Here is a 16,250-nt window from a genome sequence, read left to right as displayed (position 1 = left end):
CAGGCACATGCCACCACACCCAGCTAATTTTTTGTATTTTTAGTACAGACAGTGTTTCACCATGTTGGCCAGGATGGTCTCAATCTCTTGACCTCGTGATCCACCCACCTCAGCCTCCCAAAGTGCTGGGATTACAGGTGTGAGCCACTGCGCCAGGCCCAGATTTATATGTTAAGACCACCTTTGCTTGCCTCAAAGTATAAATACAAATGTGAACACTTAAATCCTTACAAAAATTTTAACATACAGAATAGCAAAAAGCTTCCTTTTAACAAATATAGGAGTAAGAAATCCTTCAAAGTTTTGACTATTGTTGGAAATTATTTATTTTTTTAATCAAAAGCAGTGTAAGTGATGCTTAGAGCTAACCAGCAGAGGCAAATCCATTTTGAGGCAAATCCATTTTAAAGCACAGTGGAGAAAGACAGGGTAAGGGCAGAAACAGACTATATGATGGCTGACTAGGTAAGTCACACAAGACAAGAGAAACTACTTCCAAAGGCCATCGCGATAGCAGCCTCTTCTGCATTACAGACCCTTTATGTCTCAAACATTTGGGTTTGTGCATATACAGTGTCCCAAATTGATGGCTTTACTTTTGTAACCAGTTGGTTCTTTTCCAAACCAGAAGGCTTTCCCAAAACTGAATCTTACCTGGAGATGTTGTCAGGTGAGCAAGCAGAGATGCTGGTCTCCATGCTGTCCGAGCTGTCCAGGCTCAGCGTGTCACAGGCCTGGTCCTTGTAGCTGTGATCTGGGTAATGGAAACTATGCAAGTAGACATTTGACTCCGACGCTGTGCGGTTGTAAAATTCTTGTTTCTGCCTGTGTCCTTCACTCATCTGTTGGTGGTTATAGCCTAAGGAAAGAGCCATAAATATATTAGCGGGCCTCATTTTTCAGTCTTTGAATCTTAAACGTCTACAGACACAAGCCGGCAACCAGAAACATCTGCCTATGAAGCTTGGGCCTTGGTCTAATTTGTCTCGAAGACCAAAGAAAGAGCACCAGGCTCAGTGCAGGCGACAGTCTCAAAGACTGGCACTTTCCTATGGCATTCCTACATCTCAGCACAACCCAGCGTAATAAAGTGACACAGAAACACAAAAGAAACCAAACAGAAACACAGTCAAAGGCCCCGACTCCGCTAGAAATAGCGTGTTCGAATGAAAGTAAGATGCCTCCTAATGACAAGCAACACCAGGATTTAGGGCAGGTGCTTCTTCAACAATATTCAATTTAAGGAGCACTCAGTCTGGTCATCAAACAGCAGAATCTTTCATGTGCAGGATTTGAGAAACCCATGTCTCATATCATCGCTGACACTTTTAGTCTGGTTAAGATTCAAACTACACATTTTTCTTACTTTCTCTTTCTCTCTTTCTCAATTGTTCTTGCCTGTCAATTACTTATTTAATTCAGAGTCAACAATCCTTCCAATGATTGTGGTCCTCCTAATTACCTTAGCTCTCTTCCTTTCCCACCATAACAATCAGCCTTCCACAAGCTGCGGATAACAACCATTTGAAAATGTGGGCATCAGTAGGACAAAAAGCACCATAAATAAGAAGGCTTTTCTTTACCTTGGCGCTCGGTCGGCTGGCACATTAGGTTACTGCTTTACCTTGTGTTATTGCTATGGCTTGCTCTCTGATTGGTGATTTAGGGAACTACAAATTTTCTTCTTCTCAATTCTCTATTTATTATATACTCAGGAGCAGGCATCATATTGATTAAAATTTCCTCAATACATTAAAAAACCTTTCTTTAGCCAGAACTAGTGTTTGTAATCTCTCTATCTCTGGTAAGAGAAATGTCTACTCGAATAGTTTCCGTTACCTAGGGAGGTATTACCAGAGCTTTTAAGAGTTCACAGCTGGACCCTTGGAATTTCCTTTCTTTTTTCGTGCTCTACCTACCTTTCAATAAAAGCTTTAGTAGTAAAGAAATGGTCAGTAGTAGACAAGAGGATGAAAGAAGGGAAGTCATTCTCAATGGCTTTCTCAGTGATTGATTAAACATTTCCATTTAAAAATAGAAGCCACATCCATGATGCCTTAAGAGAGCATTATATGTCAAAATTTCTGCAAAATAGTTTTAGTTTCATGCAGAGTGTTCATGCCATTAGTATTCGGAGTGGTTTTAGATATTTAAGTGAAAATAGTTTATTTTGGATTAAGACATTTCTGGGAAAATAAATTACCTTAATATAATCTGCCATTATAAATTATAAATACATACATGTTTTTGAAAGCCACATAGCATTTTGCTAAGGGAAGATGAAAGCATAAAAGCACACCACAGACTGCATAGAATATCATGAATGGCAATGACCCATGCACACAGCATTAAATGAAGCTGTGCCTTTCTTTAAGGAAGGCAAAATAATTCATTACTCAAATATTTACCTTTGATACTTGAACTTTTGGAATTACTAATTGCTCCTTTTGTTTCCAATTATTATGCAAATGACAAAAAAACAGAAATTAGTTGAAAGGTCACACATGTATATTTTCTTATGATTTCAAAAAAAAGGCTTGTGGCATAGAAAACTTTCACACTGGCACCAACTACATGGAAGATATTTCCTTGTAGTATGAAAAACAAATCCCTAAATGACAGCCATGTGATTGAAAACATACAAGAATTATCTCTCTGGCAATGAATAACATTGGCACAACCTCTTCCTCTCCTTGAGTTTTCCATATCGAGGCGAAACCAACCCATATGGAGCAACTCCCACTCTCTTGGGAAAGCAGGAAAGAAGGTGAGCCCTCTCCTCACAGCAACTATATGCCTTGCTCCTCAGATCTTCCAGGGTTGTGTTTTTTCTCTTTGTTTTTTAGTTGCTTCTCCAAAAGCATCATAGAATAACAAAATAGAACTTATGAGTGAAGGAGAGAGTAAGCCAGAATGACTCAAATGTTTCAGGTGAACGTGGAAGGGGCAGCGACATTGCCATTTGTACTGTGCTAGGGCTGCGAACATTAATTCCCCAGACCGACTCACAGGTTGTTGAGGTTTGACTCTGGGACTGAATCTCCCAGTCATTCTGGAGGTAGGATAGGCATTTTACATTTTCATGGCAACTTAAATGAAAAAGCATGAGGTCAACAATAAACATCTCTTTCCCAACCCAGGATTTTTATTCCCCATGAATCCAATGTGAGTGGAGAAGTTCACCTCATGGAGCTACTCATTTGTGCCTACAGGCAACACTTTACTGAGGACAGTGAACCCCACTGTGACCTGACCTAGCTTCCTCCCTGCTGAACAAATCCCCCCAAAACAGGTTACTCCTCCAATGATCAATAAGGGCATGGGCCCCTCTCCTGTGATCCTGTAGTTGAATGAGTGCGATTCCAAAGAGCTCATTTTAAGATTCAGGCTCTGGCCTGGCCATCCAAAGGCGCAGATATTTTCAACACACAAAACATGATGGAAAGTCCGGGGATGGGGCTGGGTAACCTGGTAGGAGACCCAAGAAGAGACGCCGTCTCGGTGAATGAACACCAAAACGGTGGTAAACTGGCCGGGCCTCCACTCCCACGGAAGCTGTATGAGGAAGGGGGACACACATCCTGTGTACCACAGTTTACCCCCTTTTATTTAGCATGTGGATTTCATAAAATAAACAGTCACTGAATAAGTTTATCTTTTCATCTGTAGATTCCAACTATATCAATGGTCAAATAAAAAAGTGGACCTCATCTGCTTTTTGAGAAGGAGCAAAGAAACGAGATTGGGAAAAATGAGACTTTCCCAACCCCTGAGACTATTTGGTTTCTGTTTTTTAATTATGTAACAAGAATAACATTCAGCAGTAGGAAAGCAACTAAAAAAGTAAAAGCATCCTAGAAAATGCCCTAAATCCTTCCTATCCAGACAGAAATAGCAGTTTGAAGGGGTGGTTTAGCAGGTGCATAAAGCAAGGCCTAACTGAGGCTTGCTGCTAATCACAGCCACCCAAGGAGCCCAGCCCAGCCCAGCTCTCACTGCCTGGGTGAGCCAAGAGACCAAACGTGCAAGGCCCATCATCATCATCATCATCATCATTTTTAAGCTGGATTCTGGCTAACTGGACCTAAAACATCTTCTGTGAGTTAATGATTACAGAATGTGTAGAGTCCTGCCAGTACACTCCCAATATGTGGTGTACACCTTTACGTGGCTCTCCGGGCTGTAATATAGAAAGTAAGATGACTACAAGTACACCCTGGGGCGAAGAGGGTAAAATGAACCAGTACTTCTGTCAATTCAGCCGGTCATAGCTCACCTGCTGAGGAATTCATTCTTCCTAACCACAGTCCACAGCCAGAAGAAGAGGGCACAGGACAAGTCAGGAATGAAGGCGAGTGATGGAGAAAGGGAAAAAGACACAAGATCAAAAAGGATGACAAGGAGGCAGAACAAAGCATACAGCACTTCTGACATGCACTCGCTGACGGTGTTAGTTACGACACCAAATTAGCAAGGCATGATGCTCACAGCCTCAGACTAAATCTAAGTTGACAGAGAAAAACTCAAGAAAATTAAAAAAAAAAAAAACTTGTTACATGCATAGTCAAATGCTACAAGAAAAAAAAACCTTTCACGCAAATTCATCAACCAGAAAACAGGAAGAATAAAACAGGTTACAACTATCAAACAATTCTTTTTCCAAACAGACGGTAGCAAATAGTTTTTAGGAGCTCAGGTTTGTAAAACGCCATTCAGTTATTTGAAGCAGAGTCCATTAAATTTTATAACACATCATCTAACATCCGAATCTCCACCATCTCACCACAGGAAACAGCTATCGTACTTATTCAAGCCAATCACTTAAACTACTTCACTCTCCACTAAGCCTTTCTTAGAAAACAGGCTCCAATGGAATGAGTAAGTAGGAGCTTCCTAAATCCTTTCATCCTTTCACTGTAGCCTGCCTTACTTATACCTGTCCTTGATAAAGCAGAGTCATGGTTTATACTTAGCTCATATACATCACAATGCCCACTATTCTCTTTATACCGATCCTGAATCCTACAGGACCACGCTTCCACAGCACTCATGTTTCCTGCAGGAAATGCAAAACAAAGAGGGTCGCCCAGCTGCCTGTGAATGACGAGCAGCTGCACCCAGCATTGTGATGCCTGCAAATGTACAATTTTTCTCTATTGTGTAAAAGAAAGGATCACTAGACTTAACATCCACCATAGTACAGTGTTAAATGTGATCATGTCTTAAACACGACTCGACAATGACCTTTTAACATGTGCTGGAAACAAAAACACCACACAAGGAGGTTGTTGTACCTTTCTTGGACTTTCCTGCATTTAACAAAAACAAAAGGACAAAGATTTCATTCATTCTAAAGCTGACAAAGGAATAGTTCACAAGTTGTTCAAACGCCAATAACCACTCCAACTTCAGAAGCTGGTTCTCCGCTCTCTGTTTTAAACTCCCCCCTCGTTCTGTTTGCCCGACTCACGCTGTCAGTTCCATTAACAGTGCTGACTGAGTAAGGCTTATACTTACACCATCATCCTTGATGTATCCGTTACGAATAGCAGCAAAAAAAAGGCATATTTAAGTTAATCCTGTAACTCTAAAAGATGATTAAGTTTACTAAAGGTGAGTTAATGAGCATATGCTAGGTATAATTTTTTCAAAACCATGGAATTTTACTTGTATTTGCTATTTTAATGAAGTTAACAAGTACTAGTCAAACGATTCTAAATGAAACTATGATCCGTCCCTCCTGGTTTTTGTGAGCCACTGGTCTGGGCTGTGTAGAAAATCCTGCCAATTTTACAGTCTGCTGAGAACTATAGTCCCTAACTTCTCCTCTGGGTAGGGGAGCCAAAGGCAGTAGGCTGCCCTTACACGGCACATGTCCTTAGACCAACAGGCATGTGATGGTTCTCTGTTTCCTCAGAAGATGCCCCATCAGCGTTATATGAAACTCTTCCAGAGGAACAGCACTTTGCAGTTGCAGCAGAGAAGGACTGAGGCTGCAGTCTTCTCAGCTGCATAAAGGACGTATCAATGAAGAACAAGAGCACAAAAGAAAAATCAAAGACAGGTTTGATTTTGCAGCAGAAAAACAGTAATGTGGCCTAAGGGGATTAGCTCAGCTTTCCTGTATGAGACTGGCGTGGGATTCCCATTACTTGAGGGAAAAGTGGATTAGAATGATTGAGATCAAACCTTCCCTCTGTTTCACCGTATTCTCACAAGAATCCTCTAAAACGATAATGGCTCTTGACTTTTGTAAATCTATTCATTTATTATAAAGGTCTAATTTTTCTTAGTCTTGTTTGTTTCTTTGGTTTTTTTGAGATGGAGTCTCACTCTGTCGCCCAGGCTGGATCTCCGCTGACTACGAGCTCTACCTACTGGGTTCAAGCAATTCTCCTGCCTCAGCTTCCTAAGTAGCTGGGATTACAGGCCCCTGCCGCCATGCCCGGCTAATTTTTGTATATTTAGTAGAGACAGGATTTCACCATGTTGGCCAGGCTGGTCTCAAACTCTTGACTTTGTGATCCGCGTGCCTCAGCCTCCCAAAGTGCTGGGATTACAGGCATTGAGCCACCACGCCCGGCCTTCTTACTCTTTGAGAAAATACTTTTATTTATTAATTTATTTTTTGAGACAGGGTCTTGCTCTGTTGCCTAGGCTACAGTGCGGTGGCATGATCACAGCTCATTGCAGCCTTGATTCCCAGGTTCAAGCGACCCTCCCACCTCAGCCTCCTGAGTGGTTAGGACCACAGGTGCAGGCCACCTCGCCTGGCTAATTTTTAAATTACTTGTAGAGATGGGATCTCACTGTGTGGCCCAGGCTGCTCAAACTCAAGCAATCCTCCCTCCTCAGCCTCCCAAAGTGCTGAGATTACAGGTGTGAGCCACCAAACCTGGCAAGAAAATACTTTTAACATGGAGTATAATAACTTGTGATCCTACCCTCTTTCCCAAATGCTTGCTCTTTCTCTTAAACACCTGAAGTACATGAAAATGCTTAATGGTCCTCGTTGGTATTGTGGCCAAGCTAAGTTTTGACGTCTTCCGTCTGTGGGAAAAACATATTTGAAAAGAAGTCTAATACACACTTGTAATCCCAGCACTTTGGGAGGCCAAGGTGGGAGGTCACCGGAGCCCAGGAGGTCGAGACCAGGTTGGGTAACATGACAAAGCCCTATCTCTGCCAAAAAAAAGTACAAAAATTAGCCAGGTGTGATAGCACATGCCTATAGTCCCAGCTTACTCAGGAGGCTGAGGTGGGAGGATCACTTGAACCCAGGAGGCAGAGGTTGCAGTGAGCTATGATCACACACATTCCAGCCTGGACAAGAGTGAGACCTGCTCTCAGATATAGTATGTGTGCGTGTATATACATGTATTTACATGTAAATATTACAGAAAAACATTTAAACAGCAAACAGACTTGACCCACAACTTAATAGTGATAAGTGAGAGCCAAAATAGACCAATTGATGTTTATTATTTATAAATATTAAAAGAATATTTTGAGCTTAAGAAATTATGGCAAAGAAAATAAAGTTCAGTGTATTTGATTCAAATATCACCATTGCAAGTCTTTTCCACACTATAAACCTATTATGAATACTGCTATATCCTCTACTTTTTGTAATGATTTGAAAACCTCACTCCAGTTGCTATATCATATATACATATGCATACACATTATGTACACATATATAAACTTATATATGTATATGTAGTACATATGTATTGTGTGTGTGTGTGTGTGTGTGTATATATATATACACACATATATATATTCCCTCTCCCAAGGGAAAACCAGTGTTATCTCTCAGCACCACTGGCAGAGAGGCCAGACAGCTAGATTTAAATTCCAGCCTGCTTAGAGGGTTTCAATCCCATCAATGCATAAATGTATTTGGAGGCCAAATGCCTGTCATCCCCAAAGCATTTCCATTTATATCCTGGGCACACCACCATTATTTCATTTACCACATTTTATTGAAATCATCTGTTCTGTGTCTTGCTTCCTCACTGATTATAAGTATTTGAAAGGCAAGCTTCCTGTCATTCATTTGCATTGTTGGTACCTAGCATCATGCTGCTCAAAAGTTAGGGCAATGTAACTTGCTGACTTAAAACTATTGTGTAAACATGAGAAATCTAATCCTCTAAGTGAGAAGCTCAGCCCTGGAACTCCGTTACAGTAATTTCTTCTAGCCCTAAGAAGACTATCTGAGATCCCCATTATACACGCAATGCATTATTACCAAAAAAATGCTGACAGTCAAAGTCCACATGAAACATAAAAACTGTGAAGTAGAAAAGCTCAAATCTGCATTAAAAGGCCTACAGAATTCGAAAAGAGAACACATTAAGAGTAAAATTCTCTCCTCTAACCATCCCCACCCTTGCTCTCACTTCCCTCCCCTGAAGAATACTAATGCTTAACAAAAGACAGTGGTATTTGATTTAAAAGGTACGTACCTCTGAGCATCCTCCGGGATTCTGAGTCTTTGGCCATGGCTGCCAGTGAGGGAGGGAGCACACTCCCACAGCTGTTACTCTGTCCTAGGGGCAGGTGAGCCTGCGGGAAGCAGGAGGGAGTACTTCAGGCAAGCTACAGGCTGAATGGACCTTTAGGGAACGGCCATATCCCTGTTTCCAAAGCTCTTATCTAAGTGTACAGGGCAGAGAAAGTAGGTCTTTGCGTTTCATTTGTTGATGCCAGGTTGTACAGGCCAGTCACTGGCCCTCCCAAGAAGCTCCAGGGTAGTCGCAATATCACAGCACTCCCTCCAGCAGCAGCAATTCCAATAGTGAAGACGGCTGGGGAACACACTGTGCAAAACCACCTGGAAGAATGGCTGAAAGTCCTTCATGCATAAGGAGCAGAGGGCAGAGGCAGGGCCAAGAATGCATGCGCACCATGCAAAAGAACAGGGATCAGCTACTCTTGCTATAAACGCATCCACTCTTACCTACCCTCAGTTTTGTGAGAGGCTGAAACTGAAGAAACCTGTTGACACCCTAATGGTTTTAGCATTTTCAAAAAATAGCAAAATTCTTCATGTAGATAAAATACATTACTAAGTAAATACAAAGTTACTCTGACTAAGTGCTGGGGAAGCACAAAAGCCGGTCTCATTCAGAACCTCCTTTACACCTGCCTCTTCTCTGTCCCCAGTGATCCCCTCAGGCATGTCAGCAGACCGGGAGGGAGAGCTGCTGGGCTCAGATCACATGGGTTCACATTCCACTCCACTCCACAGCAGCTGAGGGCACCTCGGTTACTCACTTAGCCTCATGACACCTCAGTTTATCCATACATACAACTGGGATGATAATCGATACTCTACTGCATAATGCTGCAGGGTTTTCAAATAAGGCAATCCATATAAAAGGCTCAACCCAGAGTCAGCCACATGGAAATGTCTGAATAAATACTCATTGCTGTCATTCCTGGAACAGAGAGGCTACATTCTATCTCATCTCCAGATGTGGGACGCAGCCACGAGGAGTCTGTCATGTAAGCGAATTCCATTCATCGCCTGGGTCCTGCTGGTAGAAAATACCCTGAAGTATGTTCTTTGGCCCCAGAGCATACAATTTCAGGTGTCCTCTGAACAGGTAGAAAATGCAATTTAGTCCTGATGTCTAACAAGTACATTTAATGAGTTATTATTTAGCACTTTTCTTAAAAGGCCTTTGCACGTCAATGAATATAATGACAAGAAGACTCATGGAATGGGAAGCCCGTGGTTTCTCCCGTGTCCTACCTTTGGGGTGATGCTTCTCCCCATAGTAGCACTGTTGAAATGTGGGGAGATGGAAGATGTGGTTTTCTTTCGAGGCAAAGTATCACTCAGATAGAGGCCTTCTTTATGCTGTTTTTTCCTTTCTTCCAGACTTCTAAAGTGCTTTAAATGCAAATGTAAGGCAAAATAGCAAAACTTGACTAGCTGTAATAGGTGACTAAAGAAATGAAGAATTATGCATTTACGAAAAAAAATTTGGAATTTTAACAGAATTTTTCTTATTCAACACTGTTTGCTGTTAGACTTGAGCTAGTATGTGATTAGATAACTAAACACTGTAAAAATTTAGAGTGAACCTAGAAATCTTTAAAATTCCACCTTTCACGTCTGTAGAGCCTGCCGCCTTGGGGCCTCAGGGCAGCTTACAACTTATTATGATGGTTGCCATGTGGATGGCAGAACAGCCCGTGGACAAAGCACATAAGCACCTTCTCCCCTTCTCTGTCTGGGCAGTTCTGTGTGATGGCACAGATACCAGTGTGAGGAGGACAAGAAAGGGGAGGAAGGAGAAGATGAAGAGAAAAAGCCAGTAAACAGGGAGGTTGTTTGAAAGCTGTGATAATATTTCAGTCACATAAACACACTCAAAATCCACAGAAAGTTTCCACAAAAGGTATCTTTTTAGGTTATTTTTGATGTAAAAAGACCTTGGCTAAGGAGCCCTACAGTTCCCTAATGGATTATTTATTTTATTTTTCAGATTTTTAAGGCAAGATTTTGTCCACTTGAAACTTACTCAAATTTTTCTTGGCCTCCACCTAGAAATGTCTTTAATAGTGAGATGATTTCTTGTTTGAGTGATGGGTGTACCAAAATCCCAGAAAACATTACTAAAGAACTTATCCATGTAACCAAACACTACCTGTTCTCCCTAGAACTATGCAAATAAAAAAAAAAAGAAAGAAAAAACACAAAAATGAGCTCAAAAAATTGCTGAAATATATTTGAAACATATAGATAGGAATAGAGGATAATTCAAGAAATATTCATATTCCCACCACTCAGCTTCACTAAATCTTAACATTGCTTTATTTTTTAAAGAAATACAACATATATACATATATATATATCAAAGTGATTTCTAAATTAAAGGTTCTTCAGGTCTGATCCTTTTAAAGTCATTTTGAAAGCTCATGCTTTTGAAATGCACAAAAATTAATGCAAATTTGAGTTACCAAACTTATAAACAGTCTTCAAATATGCCAATCATAAAAAATCTGCATTTTAACTTTGTAATTAGCTGTTTATACTAGTTAATACATTTATTAAGAGCTATGTGCCAGGTATGATGCTTTATATATATTATCTCATTAAATTTTTATAATAATCCTGTGAGGTAGGAACTATTACTATCTCTATATTATAGATGAGGAATCTGGGTGGCCAGGATCATTCAGCTGGAATTCATGGCCAGGTAGTCCATACTAAAATGATAATAATACTTAACAGTTTGGCTGATTAATGCTCTTTATAGATAGAAAAATGACATCAGAACACTTCAATCTAGCTCCCACTATGACCAAATATTACAAATTCTGAAATTTATAACTTTCCAACCTTCCAAAATGGCAGCTTAATAAAATAGAAAAGAACCCCAAGGAAAACACAATCTAACTGAAATTTGGCAGAAAACAGCGGGTTTGTCGACTGTGATTGTTTTGTTACTAGAGATTTCTCGAATGAAGTTGGTAAAGAGATATAGCTAACATCAAAACTGAAGACATTTAGGTCTCCCATTCTCCTTGTTCCTTCCTTGTATACATAACTTAATTCATCCTCCTTTCACCAATATCCTTTCATGTCAGCCCAGAGGGCAGTAACCTCAGGCAGCAAGAGACAGAGTCCTTTAACAAATGGTAATTGATGGTACAGGTACCCTCAGGCAACACAGAGCTAAGCATGACCAACCAGAGCTCACCTCCATGGGGGCAATGACTCTTTAGGATCTTTTGGCACCAAATTCCTGTAGGTATCTGATTATTGTTGAAAGGAAGCCTCAAAACAGATTTTATTTTCGAATACCTGAGCATTAATGTATACTGTGTGCTCTAAAAGGAAGGCAACATTTAGAGTAAAAAAAAAAATTTATTTAAAAATCTGGTGAAGAAAAAGTGGATTGATGGACGAAATGCACTACTTGTGGTGTGACCTTCGACAAGCTACTTAACCTCACTGAACCTCAGTTCCCGAAACTTCAATATACAGATGGTTTTTACTTCATAGGACTGTTAGAAGAATATAGAGAGATACTTGTAAAGTGTTTAGCAAATTCTGACACAGTAACACGGAATGATGTCTATTATGGTTTCAATCATGTATAATAGAAATATTTCATGTTGATGTCATAGCTCTTTATAACATAGATTTTATGGAAACGCTCATGAGTATGTTGAGACATATCTGAGAGAAGTTGCAATGTTTTGGTTGAAAGGTAACTGAAGCATGAGGGTATAAAAAGTGTTCAAGAATATATATCAAAGCCAGTAAGGGACACTCAAGCTATCAAAACTTTACAACGACTTTAACACCCTTAGAACACACTAAACGTTCTTAAGAGAAAAGAAAATCAGGGAAGTATGCAACTTGCCTTTTTAAAAATGCCTTTGGAAAAGAAGAAGCAAAGAGTCCACATAAGTAACTCTGGTGTGAAGATAACATTCCCAAATTCTAAATACCAGCTCCCAATTACCTGTTGCTCCTGCTGCTGCGCCTGCTGCCTTCTGTGTTTCTTAGCTGGTAGAGGAGGAGGTGTGTCATTTAAAGGTAAAGGATCGACAGATGCAGCCATGAATTCAGGCCATGGGGCTGATGTATGTTGAGTGATAGGATGAGGAGAAAGGGTGGAAGAAAACACAAATCCAGAATAGACAGATGATCTTTGCTTTATAGGAGAAAGAAAAGGTATATATGTGTCCACACGAAATGAAAGAATAAGACATAGAAATGAAATTGACAGTTTGTTTTGTTTGATTTTACTTTAAGAAGTCACAAGTGATAAGTGAAGTACCTTTCAACTTAGTCTCTTATTAAAATCCCACGCGGTAAGCGATTTGGATCACCAAAGGTATTTAATATACCATTGTTGGCCCCTCCTCAAGAAGGCTTTTAAAAGGCCTTATATTTAAAAGCATCCATGTTACAAAACAAAATAGAAAACAAAGTCAAACTGAAAAGTCAATTCAAATCGACAATTTTAGAAAGGCTTTTTAATTTATAAGAAAACTGAGTTAGAGTGCTAAGACACAGAACTCATTTCTTTGAACTTACTTCCCTAGAACTCCACTCTGTAGCATAAATTTCATGGTTTCTAGGATTTTTATTAGTTGACCTATATCCCCAAGTTGGTATGCTTTATAAACTCAGCCTTACCCTGCTCCCCTGGCCAAAGAGAAACGTGTCACGCACACTCTCATGGACCTCATTTTCAGCTGGCTGTGGGTTAATTTCTGACACGAAGAAAAGCAGTGAACGAATGAAACGTCATGCCTACACACCTCTTTACTCTGTGGCTGGCTCGCCAGCACAGCTGTGGCAGGCTCAGTGGCGACAGCATCAGCAGGAAACTGAGTGGAAGGGGATAGGTGCGTGGAATTGCCACATGGCTCATTAATCTCATGTACACTGATATAGCCCTAAAAGAGGAATTCAGAAATTAACACGAAGAAAGCAAAAGCTGAGGCATGCGAGAGCATTAATGTTCCCAGGACGATGGCGTTAGCTTGGAGCGGCACAGCCAGATATCTGTGGTATTATCAGATGTTTCATTAAGAGAATAATCAGCAATTAAAATGGATTTACATTGCTTGATCTTGAAAATTGGCATTCTAAATATTAAACATAATTCTTCTGATGAAATCAAGATAATTGTATTATAAATAACTCAACACCTTCTATTTTAAAATATCCAGAAGTATCAGCATTCATTCTGTTGATGGATTAAGGTTGTCACAACATATATATTTAAAGTAATAGCACATCAAAAAATCCAAAATGTAAAATTGACAAGGCAATCACTTACTCCCTAATTCAAGAGCCTTTTCCACAAATCTTCATTCTTAAGTTTTCACCTTGTTTGTTTCCTGATGAATTAGAGTGTGGAGAAAAGTGGACTGAGGGCTACTGAGGGTTTTACACCAGGAAAACATTTATAAAACAGTAATTTATTTGTAATGGGTTCTAGCTTTTGGGTATCTCAACCAAATGAGAATAAAAAGAACACCGTCCTCTCATGCAGGTGAGCCTTCCCTAGCAAAACAAATGTGTGCATGCACAGACACACACAGACACACACACAAGGAGTCCTAAGGTGGAGTTGCAACCATGGTATGTCTCAATTAAGGCAGCCTCCCTAACCCCCATCTCTACCCATAGGACAGAGAATTTCCAGTTACTTTTGAACTCAATAATTCAGTTCTGGCTTCAGCTTGGAGAAAATATCCACGGATCAAAATATCTGAGAAACAGAACTCCTGAATATATATCTGTGGAAAAGGCACTTGTCAATTTTCATGGAAAGTCATTATACAGACCATTCATGATTTTCACCACACCAGTAAGACAGTGAGAAAAAATACGTAAAATAACATCTCTCTTTTAAAGGTGAAACTGAGTTAAATTGTACACATAGATTCTTCTGTAAGTCCATCAATCCTTTTACAAATTTCAGGCTGAAATCAAGGTGCTTTTTAGTAAGAATTTTCTAAGTAAGAAAAGCCTTGGTTTTGGTAAAAGCCTTGAGAGGATGGATAACAAAGTCGAGAATGCTAGAGTTGATCGTTTATGAATTGGATGCATCAGAGAGTTGCACTTCAGACAGTGGGACAGATGTCACGTAAAGCTTTGCAAGGCTGAACTGAGGAAAAGTAGTCAACCACGTCAAGTTCCCTGAGTACGTAATACTGAATCAGAAGGAAAATGACAATTTGGGGTTTTTCTTTTGCTCGTTAATAGCAGACTATTTCGAAGCCAAGTTTTCATTATTTATAACAGTCATAAACCATATAACTTAATTAACTGCTTCAAAAACGTAGACTTTTAGTAAAACCTGGGAGCTCTTTAAAACAGGTTATAAATTAATCACCCCTTTAAAAAAGAAAGAGAAGAGAGAATGAAAGAGAGAGCAGAAGAAAAAAATAAGAAACACATCTTGTGAGCCAAGTCTGCTTGGTACATGAAAGTGAACAGATAGCACAAGAACTGCTGCGTGTTCTCATAGAAACTCACTGTTGTGTTTAACAAGCAGAAGAGCTGCAGATACACAGCAACAGTAAAAAAACCAAATGTGCTTTTGACATCAGGATGCCTGCAGGAAATAAAGTACCAGCTCATTAACTGAAAAGGAAAGACTTCATTCTTCTATTAAGAGAGGAAGGAACTTTAGAGCCCGTCTAATTCATCTGGATACCACAAGCTCTTCCAACTCTTTAGTCCAGAGTCAACTCCAAATCTTCCCTCTTAAATGATTCCTTCCCCAGTCTTCCCTATCTCAGGAAAAGGTACTTACCATCTACCTCATTATTCAAACTAGAATAATGGCCTGATTCCAGACATTTTCCTTTATTTCATCCCAACATCCAATGTATCAGCAAGAACTGTCAACTCTACCTCCAAAATACCTCCCAGTCCAGCAAATTCCCTCCGTCTCTCTGCCATCCTCCAATTGAAGCCCCCAGCATCTCTACTGCAACCATCTCCACACTAATTTCCCTGCATCTCCTTCTCTTACTCTTTATGATCCAGTAGTCACAGAGCAGCCCAGAGTGATCTTTAACAAGTGGATAGCAAATGTCACCTCCCTGCTTAAAATCACTTAAAGGCCTCCCATCACGCATCAAGTAGATCACATTTCTTTAACAAGACTCATAAGACCTGCCCCTACCCACCGTGCTAACATTAACTTAGGCCACAACATTCCATTCACAACCAGGCTTTGTTCATTCAACCTGAAAGGTCCATGTTCTGAAAAATGAAAAGAAGCTATGAAACTGAATGATCTAATAAAGCTTTGGAAGAAATATTTCACAAAATGCTTCTGAGGTACATGCAGTCACGCTTATGTGATGAGCATTTCACTTCATACACTTATACACACAAAAATATTTTCTATGTAAGAGTCTTAACTCCACTGTCTAAATGGGTTTTTTTGATTATGCAAACACTTATGCAGAAGCAAGATTTTCTTTTAGCTTTTTAGGAAAATAGTAAATATAAAGAATATAAACTGTTTTTTCTCAGTTATAATTTTCCAAATTAGAGTTAAAATATTCTCCCAATGTAGCAATGAAGCTGCCGAAGACACCTGGGTGTGGGGGAAGTGGTGACGGGAATTGGGGAAAGGCAGGTATTGGGGATAGAGTGTGGACAGTTTTCTGCGAACAGGACTTTCCAGTTCAGAGGTCAAAAAGCAGAAACAACAGTGGGGCGGGGGTGCAGATGGAGAAAAGAAAGA

At 40.0% G+C, this 16,250-nt stretch overlaps 1 protein-coding gene across 50 annotated transcripts in view; it reads right to left on the bottom strand.

The window, feature by feature from the left end:
- Window positions 1–16,250, bottom strand: part of PHLDB2 (pleckstrin homology like domain family B member 2) — a 239,555-nt gene that overhangs the window by 13,987 nt on the left and 209,318 nt on the right. For 8 of the 50 annotated variants that reach the window (XM_008982473.5, XM_054246140.2, XM_078352292.1 and 5 more), the window contains 7 exons: window positions 13,297–13,434; window positions 12,492–12,683; window positions 9,764–9,904; window positions 8,472–8,571; window positions 4,277–4,297; window positions 2,409–2,444; window positions 655–859 (listed from right to left, as the gene is read on the bottom strand). In XM_008982473.5, the coding sequence (XP_008980721.4) occupies window positions 655–859; window positions 2,409–2,444; window positions 4,277–4,297; window positions 8,472–8,571; window positions 9,764–9,904; window positions 12,492–12,683; window positions 13,297–13,434 (833 nt within the window). The remainder of the gene's footprint in view (window positions 1–654; window positions 860–2,408; window positions 2,445–4,276; window positions 4,298–8,471; window positions 8,572–9,763; window positions 9,905–12,491; window positions 12,684–13,296; window positions 13,435–16,250) is intronic. The other 42 variants (XM_008982475.5, XM_078352300.1, XM_078352294.1 and 39 more) reach the window with 10 other exon arrangements.

Source organism: Callithrix jacchus, chromosome 15, assembly GCF_049354715.1.
Source record: "Callithrix jacchus isolate 240 chromosome 15, calJac240_pri, whole genome shotgun sequence".
In the NCBI taxonomy this organism is placed as follows: domain Eukaryota; kingdom Metazoa; phylum Chordata; class Mammalia; order Primates; family Cebidae; genus Callithrix; species Callithrix jacchus.
The sequence above is the reverse complement of the archived record's forward strand: the minus strand, read 5'-3'. Positions and strand labels throughout refer to the sequence as shown.